The sequence below is a fragment of the Neophocaena asiaeorientalis genome, unplaced genomic scaffold (assembly GCF_003031525.2).
Source record: "Neophocaena asiaeorientalis asiaeorientalis breed wild unplaced genomic scaffold, Neophocaena_asiaeorientalis_V1.1 scaffold429, whole genome shotgun sequence".
In the NCBI taxonomy this organism is placed as follows: domain Eukaryota; kingdom Metazoa; phylum Chordata; class Mammalia; order Artiodactyla; family Phocoenidae; genus Neophocaena; species Neophocaena asiaeorientalis.
The window spans coordinates 2,451,064-2,474,136 of NW_020173550.1; the positions used below are offsets into that span (position 1 = coordinate 2,451,064).

Genomic DNA, 23,073 nt, shown 5'->3' on the forward strand with positions numbered 1-23,073 from the left:
GGGGGGGGGGGAGTCCCCTCAAGGACTCTGCATTTACTTGTTCGTTTATTCAACAACCTTCTACTGAGCCCTGGTCCCCTGCAGGAGACTCAGAGGGGCACGGAGAGATGAATCAGGCATAAGCCCTTCACCCTGCCCACACGGGAACCCACAGCCCAGGGGAGAGACAGGACATGGACAGATAATTACAGCAGGAGACAAAACACGCTAAGGGCCTCGCTCTGGGTGTGAGGTGATGGGTCATTGCGGGCAGGGGAGGAGCCCAAGCACAGCCACAACCCCAGACAGCTCTGGGCGTACACAGGTGACTGCAGGTCATTTAGTTTGGCTGGAGCAATGGGTGTGTGAGGACAGCAGTGAACTGGGAATGGTGTGGCTACCGAGAAAGGCTGGAGCCCAGTCCTGTGAGGCCTGGGACATCAGGCCAACGGTGACCGCTGGGGGCTTGGCAGGCTTCTTGTGGGTCTTAAGCTACCTGTTGGGGAGGCCCCAGAGCTGATGGGTCCACAGTCCCGCTCCTCCCTTTTAACTCAGCCCCTGACCCAGGCCTCGCCCATCCACTCCCCACCCGTGAGCCCAGATGTCCTGGAGGCCAGAGGGCATAGGAAGGGGTGGACGGGATGACCCTGCCCTGCCTGCTCTCGTTTGCCCTTCCCAGCACAGGGTCACACACTGGAGGCCCGGAACTCCATCTGGCCCTCAGACCTGCTCTGTTTGGCCCACACTGTGTTTTTTTTTAAAACATGAGCCAACGTTTAAAAATTAGGAGTTTTCGCATAAAATCCACGAGTACATCTTCTCGCTTAAGAATGGGAGCTCAGGCGACATAGGGCCCACATTCTTCCGTGATAGCCATCAGCTGGAGCAAATTAGCAGCAACCTCTTTCAACAAGCGTGCTCTCCCTGGGGCCTCCGCTCAGAGCAGCCTTCTACCCACCACGTCCCCGGGCCTCCGCGGGCATCTCTCCAGAGGGAAAGCCGCAGAGCACTTGTTCCAGGCCAAGGCCTGGGCCAGGTCCAAACCCACCTATCACTAGCCATGTGGCCTCGTCCCAGGGCCTCCATACGGCCAGGAGGCCTGAATATGGGGAGGGAGAGTGCCTGGGCCACAGCCGTGCTCGGCGGGGGTGGTGGTGGCTGATCTTGTGTCCCCCTCCCCCCTCAGAGTGTGGAGGCCAGGTGCAGGCAGAGGTGAAGACCAAGGACCTTTACTCCCACGCCCAGTTTGGCGACAACAACTACCCCGGGGGCGTGGACTGCGAGTGGGTCATCGTGGCCGAGGAAGGCTATGGCGTGGAGCTGGTGTTCCAGACCTTCGAGGTAGAGGAGGAGGCCGACTGCGGCTACGATTACATGGAGCTCTTTGACGGCTACGACAGCACGGCCCCCAGACTGGGGCGCTACTGCGGCTCCGGGGTGAGACCCGCCACCCCTCACCCCAGCGCAGGGACCCAGCGCCTCTGCAGGCCTGGGGTCCTGGCGTGGGGGACAGCCCCTGCCTGGCACGTTGTAGGAGCCAGAGACCTACAAAGTGGGTGGTTGCTCACAGAGGCCCGCCCTGCCCTGGGCCATCCCCACCCAGGAAACCAGGTCTGTTCTGGTCAACACAGAGGTTCCTGCAGCCTCTGGGAGAGGCCCTGCCCTGACCCAAGCCTGCTCAGCACCAGTTTGGTTGGGTCTCCAAGGTAGTTTGCATCTGGAGAGGAGGGTGGAGTTCCCTCTGCCCTCTGATTCCCTCGTCCCAGTCCAAAGGCAGCTGACCAGGGCCCGGAATGAGGGCAGAGGTTGGGGCAGGAGCCAGAGACCAGGACTGAGCTGAGTCGTGCTAGGCAGTCGTTCTGGCGGAGCCATAACAATACCCTCATCTCTTCCACTGCCCGTTTCTCTTCTTGGTGAAAGGCCAGCTGGTCCCAAAGCATACTGATGCCGCTGTCCAAGCAGATACTGAATATTACTTCTTGGTCCATAAAATGGCACTTTCAGAGGCAGTGGGCAAAAGTTTGCTTGATGCGGTTTTAACTAAGGCCACAGGAGAACCGCAGAGGTGGGTTTATTTTCCTCCAGGCAGAGCTTGTGAGTTCTTTTGTTTTTTTTTTTCTTTTCTTTTTAATCCTCTCCTCCTTCAGTGAATGCCATCTTCCCCTCACCATTACACACACACACACACTTTTGCACACGTACTCACGCTCATATGCACACTCAGACACGCCCTCCTTCCCATCACTTCCCTGGTCCCCTGCCTCTCTCATGGCCGTGCTCCAGGGCTGCCTGGGCGCCCCAGGAAGGGTTAAACTTCCCAGAAGCAGCAGTAGCTGCTGAACCCAGCATTGGCCGGTGGAATATCCCCTTAGGAGCAGAGCTTCAGCCTTTGTCAACTGGCAAGGGCCGGGCAGGGCTGGGACAGGGTGGAGAGCTGCGGAAGCGGAGCACACAGCCCCCCTGCCTGCCTGGCTCAGCCGCTCCAGGATCCCCAGGCGACCAAGCTGGTGCCCCCTCCCCACTTGACTCTTTGTGACTCCCTTGATCTGACACCTTTGGGTGAGTCACACACCAAATTGGGTGTCCCCAGGTGGCGTCTTCCAAAGACTTCCATCAGGCTGGAGCAAACGGGAGGGGACCTGGGGAAGGAACCCAGTTCCGTCAGGGCTTCCTGGCATGGTTGCTGGAAATGTCCCCAAGGTTTTCGGAGGGCTTTGAGGGCCAGGGCCTCTTTGTGCTGATGCTCTGTGGGCGGCTGTCATGCTGAGGGCCTGCACACAGAGGTGAGGAGGGGCTTGCAGGCGCCTAGGAAGGGGCATCACCCGGAGCTGACCATGGCCAGCATCGGGGGAGGGCAGGAGCGTGGTGGCCAAGTCCAGGTCTGGGGGACCCAGCTGTCCTGTCTTCTCCAAGAGACAGCCGGGACAGCAATAAGGCGGCCACTCAGACAAGCTGCTCCCTTTCCCGGCTATCCTCTTTTGGTTCCTGCCACCAGCCCTTCTAGGCTTGGAGAGCAGAGAGCTTCTGAGGGAAGCCAGGCCCAGCGGGGGGGCAGCGCCTTGCCTAAGACTTCACAGCTAACTAGTTAATAGCAGCGCTGGGTGTGGAATGAAAGTGTAACTCTGCACTTAAGACAAGCTCCTCTACCCCCTGCTACCTCCCCTCCTCCAGGCACCCCATTAAACCCCTGCTCCCAAAAATCCTCCTCCTGCTTCAAGGCGCTGGGGGAATCTGGCGGAAGTCGGGAGCTGCCCGCCTTCCTTATAGCTGGGGAACTCGGGGAGGGAAACAGCAGCCCTGCCCCTGGTCCTCAGTCTCATGCCCACCCCTTTCCTCTGTCAGCCTCCCGAGGAGGTGTACTCGGCGGGAGATTCTGTCCTGGTGAAATTCCACTCGGATGACACCATTACCAAAAAAGGCTTCCACCTGCGATACACCAGCACGAAGTTCCAGGACACGCTGCACAGCAGGAAGTGACCACTGCCCTCACACGGCGGGGACGGGAGGCCCGCTGCCCTCAGTCGACTGAGCCGGACAGCGGGGGCTGGGCAGAAGGCGGGACCCCGTCCCCGTCCCCCAGGTGCCAGGACCTGCGGGCCAGTGGTCCAGGTGAGGCAGGGCACTGGACTCCTACATGAGCCACTGCCCCACGATCCCTTCCTCCCTGGCCCCCGCCAGGAGTGAAGGGCCAGGGCCAGGGAGCCAGAGCTTTCCCTGAGACACTTGAAGTGGCCATTCCTCTCTGGGGGCCCAGCCCGGTGGGAGAGGGTCTGTCACCGGGACCCGCCCACCTTCCCTGCCCGTCTCTACACGCTGTATTGTGTATGGCCGGTGGCATATCTTCATTGTAATGTACATTTCCCACCCCTTCTCCAACCCCGATTTGGTTTTATTTTAAGCCTCCGCTTCCCCCTGTTTCCTGGGGCGTGAGTTTCCGTACATGTCCCACAGGAGCCAGGGTGGGAGGATGAAGGGGAGGGAGTGGGGCAGCAAGACAGGGCTTCTCTCAGGCCCAGTGGCTGGTCGGCCACACCAGGGCACCCCAGCCAATAAACCGAAAGTGTTACAGCCAGTATCCCGTGCCGGATGCTGTCTGGGGTATGGGGGCGGCGGGCGTGGGGTGGCTCGTCTCACTCCAGATGCGCAGGCTTGCTGTGTCTGGGGCCGGCCCCCAGCCAGGACACCTGGCCTCACTGGCTGCCCTTCCTTCCGTCAATTCCAGGGCCCCAGAGGGTGGGATTTCATGGTCAGGCACACACAGATACGCCTCGCACACTTCAGCCTGCAGGCGCCCCATGTACACACACTGCTCGAGGCTCTCCCACACAGCTGAAGGGGTGGGACATTCTGCAAACAGGCTGTTCGGTGGGGAGGGAGGAGATATGTAAAAGGGCATGACGTGTGTCTGTCCGTCCAGTGTCCATCCGGGTCTTCTGTCTCTGGGTCTGGGTGTCGGGCTAGGGGAGCCCACCAGGACCCAGAACACCAGCACCAGCCAGAACAGATCCACCAGCCGGCCCCCAGTGCCTGCCCTCCTGAAGGTCGGACCCTGAGTGCTGGCCCCTCGGATCCTTCTCTCCTCAGTGAAACAAGAGCCAGATGCTCGGCAGCCACTGAGCAAACACTGCAGCTCTGGCCTCCTCTCCCAAGGGGACCCATGGCTGTGTCTTGTCTGGCTTCTTCCTTCCTGCCATTGCCTTCTCCCTGTCCAGGCAATAGTGAGGCACAGACCTGTCTCCCCGAGGCCAGGTGGAGAGAAACTACATCCCCGCTCCTTCCCTTCAAAGGAGCCTCTCTCTACCCTTTCTCTCCGTGGATCTCACAGGGAAAGAAAGCCCAGAGAGGACCCAGGTTCTCTGCCTGGACTGGCCACTCCCAGATTCCAGAGCGAACAGGCAGCCTGTTTCAAGCCCCGGGGCTCCCCGAGAGCCTTCGGGGGACCGTAGGTCTTTTACTGGCCCCAAACTCCTTCCCATTGCAGAGGGAAATGTTGTGCCAGCTGCTGTCTGGACTATGTGGGGGGACCTACCCCCAGGGAGCAGTGCGGCACGGTGCATCCCATATTGGTCCTTTAGGCAGAAAGCAGCAGTGGAAACCAGACACATGGCTAGTATCTGATGTGCATGCAGGACCAGCTCCCATGGTCAGGCTACAGCCTTCTCTCCTAGTCCTGAGCGCAGGTGAGGGAGTCGGTGCTGGCCGGAGGGCCAGCGAGGTCACAGGCTGTGATGTCACGGCCACCCCTCCACCTCCTCTGACCAAACTGCTCAGGACAGCTCAGAGGGCCGTGAACAGAATAGAAAAACTCCCAAACCATTGGAGCCGCCCAGGCATCTCATCTGGACACTTTGCCAACAAACTTGGCCTCAGCTCCATGGCAGAATTGGTAGTCAGTGGTCACAGCTCTCCTCACCAGCCCTGCAGGTTCGTCTGAAGCTCAGAGCCAGTTTACAAGCCACATGTGCCAAGAGAGTCAGGATCACAGCCCCGTCCAGACTGCGGGACTGCGGCCCAAGAGAGTACCCAGTCCTCCCCGACCCAGGTCAGGGCCCCTGTGAACAGCAACGGCACAGCCGGAGGCAGCTCAGGACTCACCCATGCAGCCACCCTGGGCACCCGTCCCAAGACTCCATCACCACCGTAGACTCGGGCCCCTCTAACGACTCAGGGGCCCGTGCTGGTGGGCCCTGCCAGTCTTCCCTGGGCCCATCTTCCCAGAGGCTGCCTCTGGGCGCTGCAGGCTTGATCAGGAGCTGGCTGCAGGCCATCGATACACATCCCAGAAGTTAATGAATGTGTTCTCCAGACCCGGCCTACCCTCACCTTCTGCCTACTTCAGGCTTCTAGACTAGATGAACTCCAGCGCAGCTGCCCAGCCACTCAGGTGATTCCACGTCAGAGAACGGAACCCTTCCTCGTCCAACTGTCTCCAAGTCCCTGAGGTTTCCTGGGTCCTGAGTGTGCGGCCAGCAGCAGAAAAGCTAGGATGGACCTGCCCCAGACTGTGCTCCCAACCTGGTAACCAGGTTAAGATAACCACGTACCCTGGAGCTCCGGCCTCCTCCCTCTGGGCGCACCTCTCTAGCCCTCGGAGGACAGGACACCAGCCCTGGCCTGGCGGTCAGGAGATCTGGCTCTGCCTTGCTTCGCCCTGTGACATTGACCAACTGTCCCCTCCCTGGGCCTCTGCTCCCCAGCCTATCACCTTTCCCCAGCAACCCTTCCCGTCGGGGTCTAGTCTCCAAGAGCCAGAGGGCAGGGCCACGCTTCTGAGACAGCTGGGGGCTTCCAGGGCCAACTGTTGGCTCAACTGTAAAAGAAAGAAGGTTGGATGCCCTGCACTGCCCCCTCACTCCTTTTTATCCCTCGCCCTCTCCCTTACCCCACATTCTTCCCAGTAGGTCGTGAGAAGGTTATAAGCTTGAATGCAACACAGCCAGTTTGGGGCTTCCCTGGCGGTCCAGTAGTTAAGACTCTGCGCTTCCACTGCAGGGGGCATGGGTTCAATCCCTGGTAGTGGAACTAAGATCCCACATGCTGCGCGGCACGGCCAAAAAAATTTTAAAGAAATAAAATAAAAACAGCCGGTTTTGAATACAGGCTTTCCCATTTGGTGGCTCCATGCCCCTTGGTGAGACATTTAACTGCTCTGAACCTTGGTTTCTTCATCTAGATACAGAGGATGATAGCACACTGTTTCAAGAAAGGAAGAGATAGACTTTGGAAGGAGCCTGTCACAGCGCCTGGATAATAGGCTCTCTGTAAATGGGCCTTCTTTTCCTGTCATCTGCCAAACAATTCTCCAGTTCCTGGATGAAGCTCTTACTATGCCAGAAGGAAACTTCTGGGTTCACCAGTTTCCAGTCGTGCGTTAGGAGTTTAGCGCAGAACTACATGTGCCAGAGAGGGCAATGCTTAACCCACAGCAAGGCGGGGCTTGCGGGGCAGCGGGGGACATATTTCTGGCTAGCTGGTAGCCTTTCTGGGCACCTCCCAAGTCACACCCTGTGCTTGACTGTCCCTACACACAAAGCTGATTCTAGAATATGTGAAAAGATTTGCTGCCCCAGTTTGCAAAAATAGTAGTGCCTGACTTGGGGAGAGGAGTAAGGAGGGGAGAAGGAGGCCAGATGTTTTCCCCTGAGAGTCAGAAGGCCCACCCCCTCACTGACCAGCCTGCTTCTCCTGCTGCAGCCCCCTCCCAGCCTCCCAGCCCTCCCCTCCCCCATCCCAGGAACATCTGTTTCCAATCTCTTCCAGATGCTGTGGCCAAGCTGTTTTATGGCCAATCACCTCAGCTCAGCTTCCTGAAGGCCTCCCTGCATTTCGGGGAATGGTCCCTCCTTGTCCCTTTCCTTGGGACCTTGGCCACCTCTTTTCCTAACATGGAGAAGAGACACATATCGAAGCCAAACGACCCAGAAGGAAAGGAATGGATAGGGAAGTATGGGTGTGTGTGTGTGTGTGTGTGTGAGCGAGGTATGAGTGTACGAGGCTGTGCCTATATATTGGGTGTGTCTGTGTTTGTGTCTGCACAGCAAAATACCCCACTGTAACCTGGAAGTGCCCCTTGGTGGCCACCACCTCATTTTCCCTCCCTGCCTGCGCTAGCTAACTCGGGGCCCCTCTGCCGGACAGTGGCAGCTGCAGCCCAAGGTTGTCCCTTACCTTGCAGCTCTCTGTGGCCGCCAAAGCTGTCTTCCGTATCCAGCCCAGGGAGGTGGTGTGTGTGTGTGTGTGTGCGTGTGTGTTCATGCACACATAGACCTCTCTCCCTCCGCCAGGTCAGATTAGAGGGACACAGGCCAGAAGGGACCCCAGGGCAGACTCTGGCAGATGCCCTGACCCAGCTCTATCTGACAGGTGCCTGGAGCTGCCCAGGGCTGGCCGAGTGCCGGAGAGCGGCCATCTGGAGAGAGGAAGGAGGGGCAGGCTCTCTGGAGGAAACCTGTATGCAGCGCCCCCCACCCCACCTCAACTGGCTCCTTTGTCCCCCACTAAGAGGACCCTGGGAGTCAATCTCTCCTCCTAAGAAACCCAGAAGGGTTTTGCAAAAGGAAGATTGAAGCCTGTGCCTCTGGGGGACTCTGAAAACCCTTCAGCTGGTGCTGGGGGGTGGTCCTGCCCAGAGGTGGAAGGACGGACCCTGGAGGTCACCCCCCATCCTTAGAATCCTGGACTCCAAATAACTCCCCCACTACTCCTTCAAAATAAGCTTCCTTGGCATTTTTGGCTCCACAGCCCCCCCTGGTGTTATTCGGGAACTAGGCATGGCCATGGTCCCCCAGAAGCTCTGTGGAGACCCTTGGGTGGGCCACTGTGTCTGAGACCTGCCCCGCCCGTGTCTTACTGTCCCAGGTGGTCCCTGGCATACACTGGGGAGACAGGGCAGTGAAATGGAAGGATTCTAGCTTCTGAATCAAATCCTGGGCATTGTTGCCTACTGGCTGTAAGACACGGGCAAGCCTTTTAACCTCTTTCTGCCTCAGTTTCTTCATCTGTTAAATGGGAATCATACGGTGCAGGGACATTGCGAAGACTAAAGGAGCTGATGTGCGTGAAAGCACCTGGCTGGATACCTGGCACGTAGTAGGCCCTCAGGAAGTGGCATTTGACCTTCAGCTTTCCTTCCTAGTGCAAGGAGGCTGTGCCCCAAGCTTTGGATGACACATGTTCATTTGGCCCTGAGCCAGGCAGTGTCAGGGAGGTGACTCTGTTTTTTCCGGAGCTTTTCCACTCCAGCAGAGGATCATTTTAATAAGTCCATAATAATAGACGCAGAGGTGACTCAGATCTGCAAACGAGGAGCCCTGCTGGGGAGCGGACACTCGGGCTCTGGGGGAGGGAAATTCAGTGACATCTGAGTCCGATGCAGTGGTGGGCTGCTGCAGTGGGAAGGGCTCCAAACAGGGGGCCTGTGGACCTCGGCTAGGCCTCCAGATGGCTACAGGTTGTCCCCTAGGAGGCCTCAGTTTCCCCATCTGCGGAGTGCATGGTAGTGCCAAATTGACCTCCAAAGTCCTTTCCAAGCTGGAGATGTGGCTCTGCTTTCGGAGCCCTGCCTCTCACAGTGAGATGTGGAACAAACTTGACGGTTCCAGGTGGCCTGTCCTGGGGGGCATCCTCATTGGCGCTCTTCTGTGACTATGCAGCTTGCCCACCCCTCCCCTCCCAGAGCCCAAGGAGAGGCGGGGCTCTCAGGCCATGGTGGCCTGTCCTGGGGGGCATCCTCATTGGCGCTCTTCTGTGACTATGCAGCTTGCCCACCCCTCCCCTCCCAGAGCCCAAGGAGAGGCGGGGCTCTCAGGCCATGGTGGCCTGTCCTGGGGGGCATCCTCATTGGCGCTCTTCTGTGACTATGCAGCTTGCCCACCCCTCCCCTCCCAGAGCCCAAGGAGAGGCGGGGCTCTCAGGCCATGGTGGTTTATTGATGTACGTCGCAAGCACAGCACACAGGCGGGTGTGCCCCCAGCCCAGGGCAAACACGAGGCCAGGGGAGGGCAGCGGGCCTTTTCCGCTGCCCTCAGCAGAGGGGAAAGGGCCTGGGGCCCACGTCCTCTCCTCCATGCATCTCCCACGGCCCCCAGCCCTGATCCATGCCACGGAGACAGCTGACCACACCACTCCCTGTGGCTACAGAAGAGGCAACCAGCTGTCCTATCTGCCCGCTCACTGAGATATGGCCTTGTTGGCCTGCTGCCCACTTCTGTCCTTCATCGCAGAAATCCGGCTGTCACCTTGGGGGCTGCTTCCCACCACCTGACATCACCTCTGGCATCCCCCAAACAGCTGCCTGCCTTAATTGACACCTCTCCCCGTCACCCCACGCAGTCTGCTTGTCCCCAGGGTCCACTCTCACCACTCCCGTGACCCGTACAAAAGTAGGAAAGAGGTGAAAACGTTGAGTGGCCCAAGAAAGACCTCACCAAGAACTCCCCAGGGAAGGGCCTCTCCGCCAATAGGCTAGCTTCGCGGTGGGTACCCGACAGGGCCAGTGGGCAGGGGCGCGAGGGGGGGCGGGGCAGGGAAGCCACAGTCCAGATGACACACAGGCACGGGGCAGTGGCGGCGCCGCGGCAGAGCGAGCGAGCAAGCGCGCAGCCAGGCGGGGTGCCAGGGCTCTGGGGAAACGCCCTCACTTCCAGTTCCACGCCGGGTCCCCCCGGCGTGAGGCCGCCCACTCCCGGCTGAGGAAGGGGTCCCTCCGGGTCTCAGGGGTCTCTTGCCCCCTCCTCGACCCCAGCGGCTGCCCTTGCAGACCCAGCACTCTGAGCAAGGGAGAAAGTACGCCGGGATTTACACCATCTCCAGACGGAAGAAGGGGAAACACCAGCAGCCAGGTGCCCCCGAAGCTAAGAGAAAAAGAGGGCCCTTTTCCAGAGGGCAGGTGGAGAAGGGGAGGCACAGCCCTCCCTGTAGGGAGAGGGTCGGGCCTGCGGTGGGAAGCCCCCAGGCCCGACTCACGGGGTGGGGCATTCTGTGATTGGCCCTGAGCGGGAAGGGGTGGGGCTGAGGAAGAGCACGCCCACAGCTCTCGGCTCACCTCCGGAGGCAGGCAAGCTACAGGTGGGCCTTGGAAGGGAAGGCTTCCCCGGGAGAGCCCTAGGCGGCAGGTCTCCTGAGATGGAGGCCTGGGATGAGGCAAGAAACAGCAGGGCAGGGAAACCAGAAGAAAGGGGAAGTCTCTAGAAATCCACCCGGCCCCCCACTCCCCACCAACCTGCTGAGGCTAAGAAGCCTTCCCAGCCCCACCAGGCATGGGTGGGCCATGCCTACCAAGGGACCACCCTCTGTTGCCTCCAATGCCCTGGGGAAGGGAAGGGAAGGGAAGAGGGAGATGGATGGCATGGAGGGAGCAGGGCGGCAGGGGAGAGAAAGCCAGCTCCCTGCACCTATGCCACCCATCACCACCCTGCCTGCCATCTCTCCCTAGCCCCCCAGCTCCCCAGAAGTCCCTAGCGGCCCACGCTGATGTTGCAGGTCTTGCAGCTGGGGTCTTTCTTGGCGTCAGCAGTGGACAGGCTCATGAGCTGGTGCCCGCTGATCTCCCCCAGGGTGCCCAGGGACAGGTCGACAGGCTCGGTGTAGATGATCTCCAGGATGAGGTCCTGGGCGTGGCGGAAGACCAGCTCCCCATCCTCCACGCTGCAGGTCAGGAACTTGTTGCAGGCAATGTCCAGGAGGGGCAGGCGGTCACGGCAGAAGCGATCCCCCAGGGAACCCTTGGGGGCCAGCACCAGGATGGCATAGTGGTAGGCCGTGTACATACAGTAGAAGTCCGCAAAGTAGAGGTTGGTGCTGGGGTTGAAAAGGCGCTGGGCAGGGATCTGGAAGCGCCAGCGGCCGTAGGGGGAGTCCTGCGGGGGCTGGCCTGTGTTGAACTCCGTGTTGCAGCTGAAGAAGACCCCGTGGAGCATGCCGCTGGTCGGGGAGCCATGGCTGCCACTGTTATCCTTCAGGTAGGGCTGCAGCATGTTCCCGCAGTGGGTCCTGCCCACCCCGGGCGGGGGGAAAGGCCCAGGGGAAGAGAAAATGCCGTTGGTTAGCTGGACTGAGGCTTGGCTGCTATGTGTGACCTTGAAGGGTGGCAGCCCAGCTCCCAGCTCTCCCACCAGCTACCGCCTCCACCAGTCACAAATAGAACATTCCAGAATGCAAGAGAAGGGAGGGCCCCGGAGACGGGCTGATCCAGCCCACTTCTTCACGGAGGAGAGATCTGAACGCGCCACTCCCCAGCTTACAACCCTTTGATGGGACTTGCACAAAAAGCAACGCCATAAAGATCTGTTCTTTCGGGCCCTGCCTCCCAACACCCCCAAACGCACAGGTAACAGGTAACATCCTCCAGCGGGAACCCCACCCCAGGTCTTTCCTGCCTCTGTGCCTTTGCAGTGCTCTCCCCTCTGCCTGGGCTGCCCCTCCCACATTTTTCCACCTGGCCTGGCAAACTTCTAATCACCCCTCAGGTGTCCCCTCCTCTCCAAAACCTTCCAGGAACAGCAAGCACTTACATTCAACAAAATTTTGACTGCCTACTATGTGCAGGACACTGAACTTTACTCAGCAATCACACATACTTATTATATTCCATCTGTCTGTACTTCCCCTGATAGACTCTGAGGTTTGCCAGAGGCAATTAAATTGAAGCCTCTCTGGTTGGGTGACAGGTGCGGGGCTCAGCAAGCCTCATCCTCTGATTTCCTCTCCAGTCCCTCGGCACCACCTTAAAGGGCGCCCTGAGACCCTTCCCCGGAGCCTCCAGGTTTCCCAGTGCGCAGTATGAAGACCACAGCCCTTCGTGTTGAGAATCCTCTCACTCTCTATTCCCCTCACCACCTCCCTTGGGACCCAGGGCCTGAATTGGAGGGACAGCTGACCTGCAGCCCTAGAACCCAATGAAAGGAGCTCTCCAAAAGGAGGATCAAAGCCAGGACCTCGTCCACTCATGACTGTTAGCGTGGTGCCTCCAGGCAGCCCCATCCTGAGAGCCCTCTCCTTCCCTGGGGCCTAACATCCCCCCCAGATCCAGCCTGGGTTATGAGGGTGGTGAGGACTCCAGAGGAGGGTCTGGCAACTAACAGGGTGGGGGTGACGTCAGACGGCCGGGGCGGCGGGCAGATCGAGGGCAGGAAGGAGAGACCCAGGCGTACCTGGCGTGCTGGAAGTACTCCTTGTGATGGTTGCGGTAGAAGACGGAGAAGCGGAGCATACGGCCTGCGATCTGCTCGGCCTTCTCCTGCAACTGGGCCAGGTGCTCCTTGGCGTAATCTGCAAGAGGCCAGGTGGGTCAGTCGAGGGCCAAGCGGGGGGTCGCAGCCTGCCCCACAGATCACCCACTGCATACCGTGAACGCACGCCGGCCCACCTCTGTCGTCAGGGCGCAGGGGAGACCAGACAGTCACAGCACCTAGGACCAGTTAGGAACAGACCACCTGGCCTGGCTGGGAACATGAGCAGCTGGATGCTGTGTGTCCTTGTCACCTCTGGGCCCTGTTGCCAGAGGCTCAGGGCTCTGCGTCAGAAAAGGGCAGAGGGCTGCCCAGTTTATACAGTCATGTACAGCGAGGGCCCCAGAGGCTATGATCCCAGACCATCCTCGTGTGAAAAGAGGACCAAGAGGCAAAAGACTGAGAGGAGACGATCTGAGGTCCTTTGGGGAGGGCCCCTCAAATCCACCAGCTAGGAGGCTGCCCACACCACCGCATGGAAGCCACTTGTAATTTCAGGTGGAGAGTCAGGAGGAAACTGCAGAGAACCAAGGTGAATATTTAGGCAGACCAGGGTCTGGGGCATCCCATGAGAAAGGGGGAAGGTTGGAAACAGCATAGTCAAATTGGACTCCCTGGGCCAGGGCCAGAGGCTGGGGCCGTGGAGTCCAGGCAGGGCTGCTGCTAGCCTAGACAGTGCCTTTGCACAAAGTAGGAAGAGGTGCCCTTTCCTCCTTGCTGATGCAGCCCTGACCAGGGTGCTGGGTTTGACGAAAGGAGGCGGAACTGAATTGCAGCCATCGCCAGCTCCCCAGTTTGCATGACCTCCCACTACATGTAGAGTTCTGAGGTGAACCAAGAGGCTTTCCCTGCAAGGTGTAGGAGCACCTCCAGAGAGTGGCGTTTTGCAGCTGAGCTAAGAAAAAAACACCAGTCAAAAGAGAAAGGCAGGTCAAGGAGACTTGGGGCACAGACTTTGGCAGAGGATGGAGTCAGCAGCCTCCGAGGCCTGGGGCTAGGGATGTTCATGCCCCTTCCTTGTGATAGAGGGAGATCTGGAGCAGTTCTCACCGTGGGCACCAAAAGAATGGAATATCATGGGGCCGATCCTGGGTCATCAGTGAGCAAGTACGCAGAGGCCCAGTATTTGTTCATGTTGGAATTTGCAAGGTAATAGGTGAGTTTGTGGGATGGTTTTCCCAGCCTACGTGGAGGCTCAAGACAAACAAAATGTGATTGTCCTACAAAGTGTCCAGCAACCAATGATCAATAAACAAAACATGGTCCGTCCACACGATGGGGTGTTATTCAGCCTTAAAAAGGAAAGAAATTCTGACACACGCTGTAACATGGATGAACCCTGAGGACATTATGCTAAATGAATAAGCCAATCACAGAAGGGTGAATACTGTGTGATTCTCCTCACACGCGTTACCGAGAGTAGTCAAATTTACAGAGACAGAAAGTGGAAGGGTGGTTGCCAGGGCGTGGAATGAGAGGGGAATGCGAAGTTGTTGTTTAACGGGCATAGAGTTTCAGTTTGGGAAGATGAAAAGGTTCTAGAGATGGATTGCACACCAATGTGAATGTACTTAACGCTACTGGACTGAAAAATGGTTAAGATGGTAAATTTATGTTATGTGTGTATTTTCCCCCACTTATGCTTGCCCCAAGCCAGAAAAGTAACTCCATCCCTTTCTGGAAGAGGTATTGTCAACGTAATTAGCAGCGCTCGCATCTGCCTCCTGCATCAGACCGCAGGCTTCGCGGGGGCACGGGTGGGTCTCATCCATGGGTGTCTCCCCGTTGACCGAAGCATGGTGCCTGCGTACAGCAGGTGTTCCTAAGTGCATGCCGGGTTAAGAGGAAGTCCCTTCCTGACCATTACTAAACCAGATGTGCCAAAGCAGCCGGACAGCAGGGCCTCACCCCCAGTGCAGAACTCGACCGTCTCGCTCCAGCCAGACACGAGGTACTCCCCGTCGCTCTGCTTCACAGCGGTCTGCACTGCTACACTATACTCCGTGCGGGGGCTCAGGAACCAGTGGCCTCTCACCGTCATGGGCAGCGGCACGGCCTTGGCCACGAGCTTGGTGGGGACATCCTGAGAAATGGGGCACGGACAGAGAGCCTAGAGTCAGATTGGGGGTCACGTCCACTCTTGGCATTCCCCCAGACCTCCCACTCCCCCAGATGGCCGCCTTCCTGCTGAGGAGAGCCGGAGCCTCGGGGATTCAATGGCTCTGTGCCCTGGCCACCATTTTCCCGCAGAAGCAAGCAGTGGCCATTGGGAAGGCCATACAGACACTCCCTGGCCTCCACCCCCTTAACCCCCGATGCCCGTTCTCTTGGGAACTGAGGAGAAAGACCACTGGGGTGGAGGCCTGCAAAGTTGAGGGCGGCGAGACCTTCTGTTCCGAGGGAGACTTCGAGAGCTCTGCACACTGCAGTACCGTCTCCACGGCAACGGCAAATGCTGAGAAGCCAGGGAGGAAGGGAAAATATGCCTTCTTCTTTGGGGGGGAGGGTTAAGGGGGTGGTGTTGAACAGTCACGTCACCGTGGCAACTGGCCTGCCAAAAGACACCCAGATTGGAAAGCCAGTTCCAAAGAGAGAGAAGGCGAGTAACCCACACGATGCGGTCGTCGTGGGAACCGGCTCCTTCCCACCTCACTCTTCCCCCTGCCTCTCTGCCAGCTTGAGAAGATGGGAGCCTTCCTCCCACCCGCCCCCACGCCGGCTCTAACCCAGGGAAAGGACATCCCAGCCAGTGCAGGACTCGCCGTCCCTCTTCTAAACCCAGCAAAGAATAGGCCAGAGGGTCAGGGACACAGAGGATCACAGGGGCCTGAGGACCAAGCAAATGGGCACAACCCTGTTCGTGGCCCACGTTGCCCACCCGGTCAACAATAAGGCTGCTTTCTCAGTCGGGGGCTTTGTCGGACCCCTGAGACGCCATCCCCAGGTGTGACGTCTGTGGCCGCACCCTGGGTTTTCCCATCCCGTGTGAAGGTCCAGTCATTATGCCGATGATGGTGTTTGCCGTGTGCTGGGCCGAAGCCAAATACCACGCAGACAATTACCTCAATGAAGCCTCTCCCAGGCTGGCGTTATTATTATTCCCTTTTTACCAGTGGAAGAGAGAGGTTAAACAACTCTCCCAAGATTACACAGTAAGAGCTGGACTGGAGTCGGGCCTCTCTGACTCCCAGCTGTCCCCTCTAGGCGCTCTGTTATCCTGCCCCCTTCAAGAGCAGGGGCTCGGAGGAGGCGCTCTGGGCACCCTGCACTCACCCGGTGTTTGAACTTGTTGGAGTTCTTATTTTCTTTCTTGTTCAGGTCAATGAAGTAGTGGGTGACCCTCTCCAGGTCACTGTTCTCCATGGTCCAGGAGATGCGAAATGAGTCACAGGTGATGTTGCTGACCTCGATGCTGTGGGGCGTGGACAGCAGCTCCATGCTCCCCACTGGTTTGGCTTCTGTGTGGACTGAGGAGAGAGGAAGACTCAGCACCTCCCTCCCCGCCACGGAATCTTCTAGAACGTCTTGCTCCCAACATCACTTGCAAGGTGGAACCTTGAGGAGCCATCGATTGCACCTGCCCCATCAGATCTGATGGGAAGATAGCACGAGGAGGACTGGAGGGGTGGGGCCGAAGGTGGGCTGGGGTGGCCCCCTCGGGGGCTCTTGGCTCTCCTGGGAGGTGTCTGCAGAGCAGATGGCACCTGACAGGTGGCGGAGGCAGTGGGAATGCTTCAAACGTGGGGCAGGACAGATTTGCAGCAGATGGAGCCAAGGAGGGGGGCCCTCAGCCAGCAGGCGTGAAAAGAGAAAGGGGTGGGGTGGAGAGAGCAGTGCCAGGCGGTGGAGGAGTGGCAGGAAGCCCCCACCGGGAGCAGGGTGTGAGGGTGAGGCAGGCAGGGGGCTCTGGCAGCCAAGAGGCCCAGGATGCCAGGGCTCTCGGGTTCAGGCCCCTCCTCCCTGGGGGTGACTCAGCAAGGGCCACCACAACTCGGGGCTGGGAGTACGAGTGCCACCGAGATGACGTGAATCCACGGGTGGTGGGAGGGGACAGCAGGGCCACGGTTCTCTTCCACCTGTAACATTTCAACTCTCGTTCTTTTTCTTTCAGCAGATCCTCTGTCACTTGACTCTTAAATTACTAGTTTTTACCTTGACATCTCTTGCAGGCCAGCTACGTGCTAATAATTTCACAAACGTCATCTCGTGCAAGCCTCACAATAGGTAGGTGCTATGATTATCCCCATTTTACAGATGAAGTAGCTGAGGTCGGTGGGGTGGGGGTGGTACCAAGATGTCGAAGGTCACACAGCTGCAAAATGATTTGAACTCAGGTCTGTCTGATTCCAGGGCCCAAGCTCTTTATCATGAAGCTAAGGTTGTGTCCCCTTGTGTGTGTGTGTGTGTGTGTGTGTGTGTGTGTGTGTGTGAGACGCATGTGGTGTGTGTGTGCACAGGTGCACGTGGTTTTACCGCTATTTGTTTTTCCTTCTTCCATCCTTCCCTTTCAAGGAATTGCTTTTTCTCTCACCTCCCTCTCTCACTCCTTTGCTTCTACCCCTGGCTGCTGTTCCAGGTGGGAAAGGACCACATCACCATTACTCTCAACTGTGCTTTAGCTATCGGACGAGGTGACTCTGGCCTTGACTTTGGCCTGGCTCACGGGAGCTCTGGGGAACAGGGTGGGGAGTGAGAGGAAGGGGCAGTGACCGTCTCTGGGACAAGAAGGTGAATGTGGTTGGACTCTGTCCTGGGGCGTGTGCTCATTAGCCCATAGAGCTCATGCCTGCCTCAAGCTCAGCCCAGCACACCTCAGATTTCTCGAGTGTCATCTCCTTTTCTCCCCCTGCCCTCTTCCTCACCCAGGCGCTAAGGGTGAAGGCACCTTGTGCCTTCGAAAGCAGGTACTTCTATTTATAGCTCCCAGAAGGTCCAACCCACACTTTCCTGTCAATTAAGCCTGCTCCGGAGACTGGCACCTCTGGGCTGCCTGGGCGGCAGGCACAGGGAGAAGGATATGGGTGATGGCCCTCACCTGTCCCAGGATGTCACCTGAATCCTTGTTTCATCTTAGCTTCCCACCCTAAAGTGTGTGCCTGCCTGTTGTGAAATTCAGCCAAATGCCAGTGGCTTCGCGTATGGGGAATCCTATGGTGAATAAGCACAGGGGTGCTACCGGGTCCACCCCGAAATCAAACGGAATGGAATCAGTGTCTAGAAACAACTGTATGATAATAAACCAGCTGGTAATTCCTGGGGACAGGTGTGGAGCGGGGGGGGGGGGGGGGGGGGGGGGGGGGGAGTTGCCATCCCTCGGGCTCCCAGTGAGGAGCTCCCCCTGGGAGACACATGTGTGCCCCCCACATGCACCCCCCCACAAACACATGCACCCACGCACACCAACACAGACACACAGCCACCCCAGAGGGCCTGAGTGGCCACCTCCCACCCTCATGGGACACAGTCTATGCCTAGCCTGTGGGTAGACACCTATTCCTGTCCCTGTACTCCTCAGTCTTCTTAGAGGCAGGGGCAGCAGGGGCAGCCGTGTTTGGTGGCAGGGGTCTCCAGGACCTGGCTCCCCCTTTCCTCTCTCCAGTTCTAGGAGAGCTCAGATCACTTCCCCATGCTAGCTTGGGGGGAGGCAGTGAGTGACACCGGGAGAACAATGAAGCCGAGTGGACCAAGGATGGGCGTGCACCCGGGTCTCCAAGCCCTGATGATGGAGAAGGGCAGGGTTTGAGGGACAGGCTGAGACAGCACCTGAGAAACACCCACGGTCCCGTGTAATCCACCCCAAGACAAGCATTTACACACCCACACACAGGCAGGCACATACACACGCACACAGATGCACTGGGTATGCCCACCCACACCTGCCACACACGGCTGCACACGCCTCCTCAGACATCCTCGTCCCACACACTCACCTACGCACTCAGGTACCCTCCGCCACCTTCCACGTTCTAAGAATGTCCCACAGTTGTCCCTCCACAAGCTGTCACCTCCACACAGACCCACGCATGTTCACGTCCGCAGGCTCTCACACACACACGTAGGCACACACGCCTTCCCACAAGCCATATTTGGGGAAGAAAGGAGGCCACAGGCACCAACATGCATGAGTGCCGCCTCCACAGAGGCACGCCACCCCTCCGCCTGCTTGCACACATGTCGTGTCGCATACACGTCGACCTCTGCCCATATTCTGGCGTTCTCTCTCACGGCTTCTCCAGGCTCAAAGCCACACACTTTGAAAACATGTTTGTCTCCGCCAGCCTCCGCCAGCCCTGATCCTTCACATGCCAACAGGTTTGCGCACCTACGCACGCGGGCCTGCCCACGGACAGAGGCTTCTGCCCGCTCTCCCCACCTCCATCCCCCTCCTGCTCTGGAGTTGTGCCTCCCCACGTAGAAACCCTCTGGTCGCATGCAGTCAGCCCCCCAACAAAATGAACTCCCACACGCGTGACAAGTGAGATGTCCACACCATAAATATACTGCCTCACACCAACCCCCGCCCACACAGCCCCCAGGCTGCTCAGATAACCGATCCCCCCCACGGACCTCACATGTACATGTATGTTCCCAGACCCACCACGCGTGAGCATAAGTGCAGGCAGACAGAACTATGTACGCAAGCAAGCCTCCACTTCCCCGGCAAGCAGGCACTCTTGCTGAACACACCGATACCCCCGGCCCATGCCCATTCAGAACAGCCACCACACGCCAGAGGGGACGCATCCCCCCACCCCGCTGTCCCCGTTGGCATCGCTGACTGCAGCAGAATGGTCACGGGCTGACTGTGGTGCCCCAGGGACTGGGTCCAGCTGTGAACCCCTTTGCCATGGGCCTGGGGGAAAGGGAACAAGGTCGTCAGCCCCGGCTATCCAGGTGGGCACCTCGGGCAGTGGCAGGACCCTGGCACCCCCTAGTCCCTGGGCACCTGAGTCCCTCTCGGGATTGATAGCTGGATCAATGCTCTGGGGAGGAAGGACACTCACCTGGCTCCACCGGGCTCTGCAGAGGAAGATCTGGAAGGGAGGGAGGGGAGAGACCTCTGCGTGGACAGTCTCCCCAGGCTGAGGGGCAGCAGCTGGATGCCTGGGTCAAAGGCGGCAGCGCTCTCTCGCTCCCCTGGCTCCTCTCTCAGCTGCCAAGGAGGCTTCTTCCATGCCCCGCAGGCAGCTCCTCCCTGGCTCTGCAGCACAACGGCGCTGCCCCCCGAGAGGCGATGTTCCCAGCCGAGCGCCAGGAGAGAAACGAGCGAAATCAAAGCGGCGGCGTGGAGGAGAGAGAGGCAGAGAAGGCGAGGAAGAACGAGAGAGCCAGACCGAATCTGGATCCACCAATGGGATCAGTGGCTGCCCAGCGTCAGGTGACAATAAGCAAGCTTGGTCCCTGCTCGCCTGGGCTGGTGGGAGGGGGAAAGGGCAGAGGGTCTCCCAGGGAGCTACACCGATGTCCTTGGAGACAGTGGCAGTGAGCACCTTTCCCCCATTCTTCCAGGACAAGCTGCCCTCAGAAGAAGTCCCTCCAGCACACCCCTGCTTGGAAATCTCTCACTTGAAGGCAGCCCCTAAACTTCAGGATGCTGGGAGAGGGGTGGGGCTTAGCCTAAGGGCTCAGGAGCTCCAAAGCAAGGATTCTGATTGGCGGATGGGGAGGGGGGCTGTGAAGGGGAAGGGTTCACATGGGGTATGTGAGCTGCAGGCGGGCAGGAGGGGGGTTCTGTCTACAGTCTGGATTCTCTCCTCAGGGCCTTTTGCTGATCTGTGGCTCCATTTTCTTACCAACTCTGTCAAGAGATATCAGACCTGCAGCTCCAGGGCCCCCTGATAGTCAAGGGAGAATGTCTGGCTACTTAAATTCCCCAGGGGGAAAAAAAAAACAAGAGAAAGAAGTTGTGGGGCAGTGAAGGAAGAGCAGAGGCAAGAAAGTGGGGGTGGGAGGGACACACAGAGCTTGGAGTGTTCTCATCCCAGCCAACCACCTGGGCTCAGAGAAGCCAAGCCCTGAATCCCTTGGCCAGAGAGATTCCTATCTGCTGTCTTAACAACAGGAAGCTTTTCTGCCACCCAGAAATGAGGACCCTGAGCATGCCACCATGAATAACACTCAAGGAAATCTGAGTCAAGCAAACAACAGTGACGAAGAGTATGTACGGTGTGGAAAAGCACAGGCTTTGCAGTCAGACAGATACGGTCAAAATTCTTGCTCTGTCACTTTCTAGCTGGGTGACCTTGGACAAGTTACTCAACCTCTCAGAGCTTCAGTTTCTCCATCTGTCAAGTGGGATAATAACACAGGTTTGTTGTCATCACTGAATGAGAAATCACATCCTAAATCTCAAAGCTCTGGCTGATCCACCAGATATGCCCAGTCACGCATCAGAGCTGTTATCATCACCATCATTATTGACCGTGCCTGCCTGCAAAGAGCCCACTGCCTTTTAGGGGAGAAAAGATGGGCATTTAGAGACCCAATTAGAGAACAAGGCGTATACAGCTAAATTGAGGGTACAGATGTGGATGCACAAAAGGAGTGAGGACCAGCTCCAGAGAGCAGCGGGAGCGCAGGCAAGAGGAGAAGGTGGAAGCAGCAGCGTGGTGGAAGGTGGGGAGGTCTTGGTGCAGACACAGCAGACACACCAGGCAGGCCCTGGGTGAGGGCCTCAGAGAGCCGTAGGAGGCCTGAGCTGAGTGTAGGGACACTCCCTGAGAGGGACTCAGAGGCTGCAGATATCGGCAGCAAAGGTTAGAGGAGGTGACAGTGGACAGAAAGTGAGCAGTTCACAGAAAGCAAAGACAGCAGAAGCCAATCCTACCCTAAATGGGCATGGAGAACCCGGGCAAGTCTGGTCAGATCCTGAACCTCAGAATGTGGTGTGGGGTGTTACACCGAGGCAGGGTTAAGCCCTCCCTTGGCCAAACATGAGTAGGTCCTGCTCCTCACACACCTACACTGAGAAGTTGAAACTCCAAAGAGATGCACCGTGTCATCTCATAGTCATGGCCAGCATCAGACATCTGGACCGACACCTGGCCCTACAACCCACCTGAGGACAGCAACTCAGTTTCCCCATCTGTAAAGGAAGACTAGTCTCAGCACACCCCCACCTCCCACCTTCACAGGATGGCACACAGACTGCATGAGATCATGTGTCCCAAGCAGAGAACAGTCGCTATCTGAATGCACTTTCGTGGAGCTGGGCGCTAGTGTCAAGTGAAGACGCAAACCCTCTCAGAGCTCCTGCCTCCTCTTGCCTCAGAGGACTTCTCTGCAGATCACATGAGAAAACACATGGTAAGAAGAAAGCATGATGGGCCAAATATAACTAACTCCGGGTGGAACCAAACAACTGCCAAGATGCACTTTGGCTGCATTTTTTTTTTTAAATAACTTTTTTATTTTTGCGGTACGCAGGCCTCTCACTGTTGTGGCCTCTCCCGTTGCAGAGCACAGGCTCCGGACGCACAGGCTCAGCGGCCACAGCTCACGGGCCCAGCCGCTCCGCGGCATGTGGGATCTTCCCGGACCGGGGCATGAACCCGCGTCCCCTGCATCGGCAGGTGGACTCTCAACCACTGCGCCACCAGGGAAGCCCCCCTAAATAACTTTTTATTACACAAGCCATACGTGATCATTGTAGAAAGACGAGAAGAATTAATTCTAAAATTTGAGAGAATTAAAATTGCTGGTTTCCTCACCATTCAGAAATAGATGTATATGATATATAGTTTATTAGCAAAAATAGAAAGTATAAATACTGTTTTATAACCTGCTTCTTTCACTTACCAATACTTTTTCTGTTCATTACATAGTCTTTCTACAGTTGTGTTTTTGTTTTTTGGCCACACTGCTCTTAGTTCCCTGACCAGGGATTGAATCTGGGCCTACGGTAGTGAAAGCACCAAGTCCTAACCACTGGACCACCAGGGAATTCCCTACAGTATTGTTTTAAATTTAAATATGTTCTATTTCTTTGGAGCCAATTCCCATCTCCTCTGATTAACTTAGTTTACTTTTTCTCCATTCTAAACAACACTGCAAGGGACATTCTTGCAGCAAAATCTCTTCCCACGCTTTAATTATTTCTTCCAGTAAAATATTAAGAGGTATAATAAATATAAAGGGACCTTATTTGGATACTGATTTCACAGCAGTTAAACTTTGAATACTAACTGGATCTTTGATAATATTTAGGAATTATTAGTTCTGATAATGTTTTAGTTCTTTTAAGTTCTTTTAAGAGAATATCCTTCAGCGATACACACTCTAATATTTATGGATGAATAACATCATATCTGTGATTTGTTTCAAGATAATCTCGGGGGGACATGGGGTGTGTATATGAAAGATCAGC

The 23,073-nt window shown here is 57.3% G+C and overlaps 2 protein-coding genes across 2 annotated transcripts in view; one reads left to right on the forward strand and one right to left on the reverse strand.

Moving 5' to 3' along the window:
• BMP1 (bone morphogenetic protein 1) overlaps positions 1-4,047 on the forward strand; it is a gene marked incomplete at its 5' end in the record, with an annotated part of 40,304 nt that extends 36,257 nt beyond the window's left edge. The window contains 2 exons of the mRNA XM_024747731.1: positions 1,166-1,416; positions 3,322-4,047. Coding sequence (XP_024603499.1) covers positions 1,166-1,416; positions 3,322-3,456 — 386 coding nt within the window. The remainder of the gene's footprint in view (positions 1-1,165; positions 1,417-3,321) is intronic.
• A 6,887-nt stretch (positions 4,048-10,934) lies between these two features.
• Positions 10,935-16,145, reverse strand: PHYHIP (phytanoyl-CoA 2-hydroxylase interacting protein). Its single transcript, XM_024747774.1, has 4 exons — positions 15,981-16,145; positions 14,616-14,790; positions 12,630-12,747; positions 10,935-11,469 (listed from the first exon to the last, which is right to left on the reverse strand). Exons 1-4 carry the CDS (start codon positions 16,143-16,145, stop codon positions 10,935-10,937), a joined length of 993 nt encoding a protein of 330 aa, XP_024603542.1.
• Positions 16,146-23,073: the final 6,928 nt, after the last annotated feature.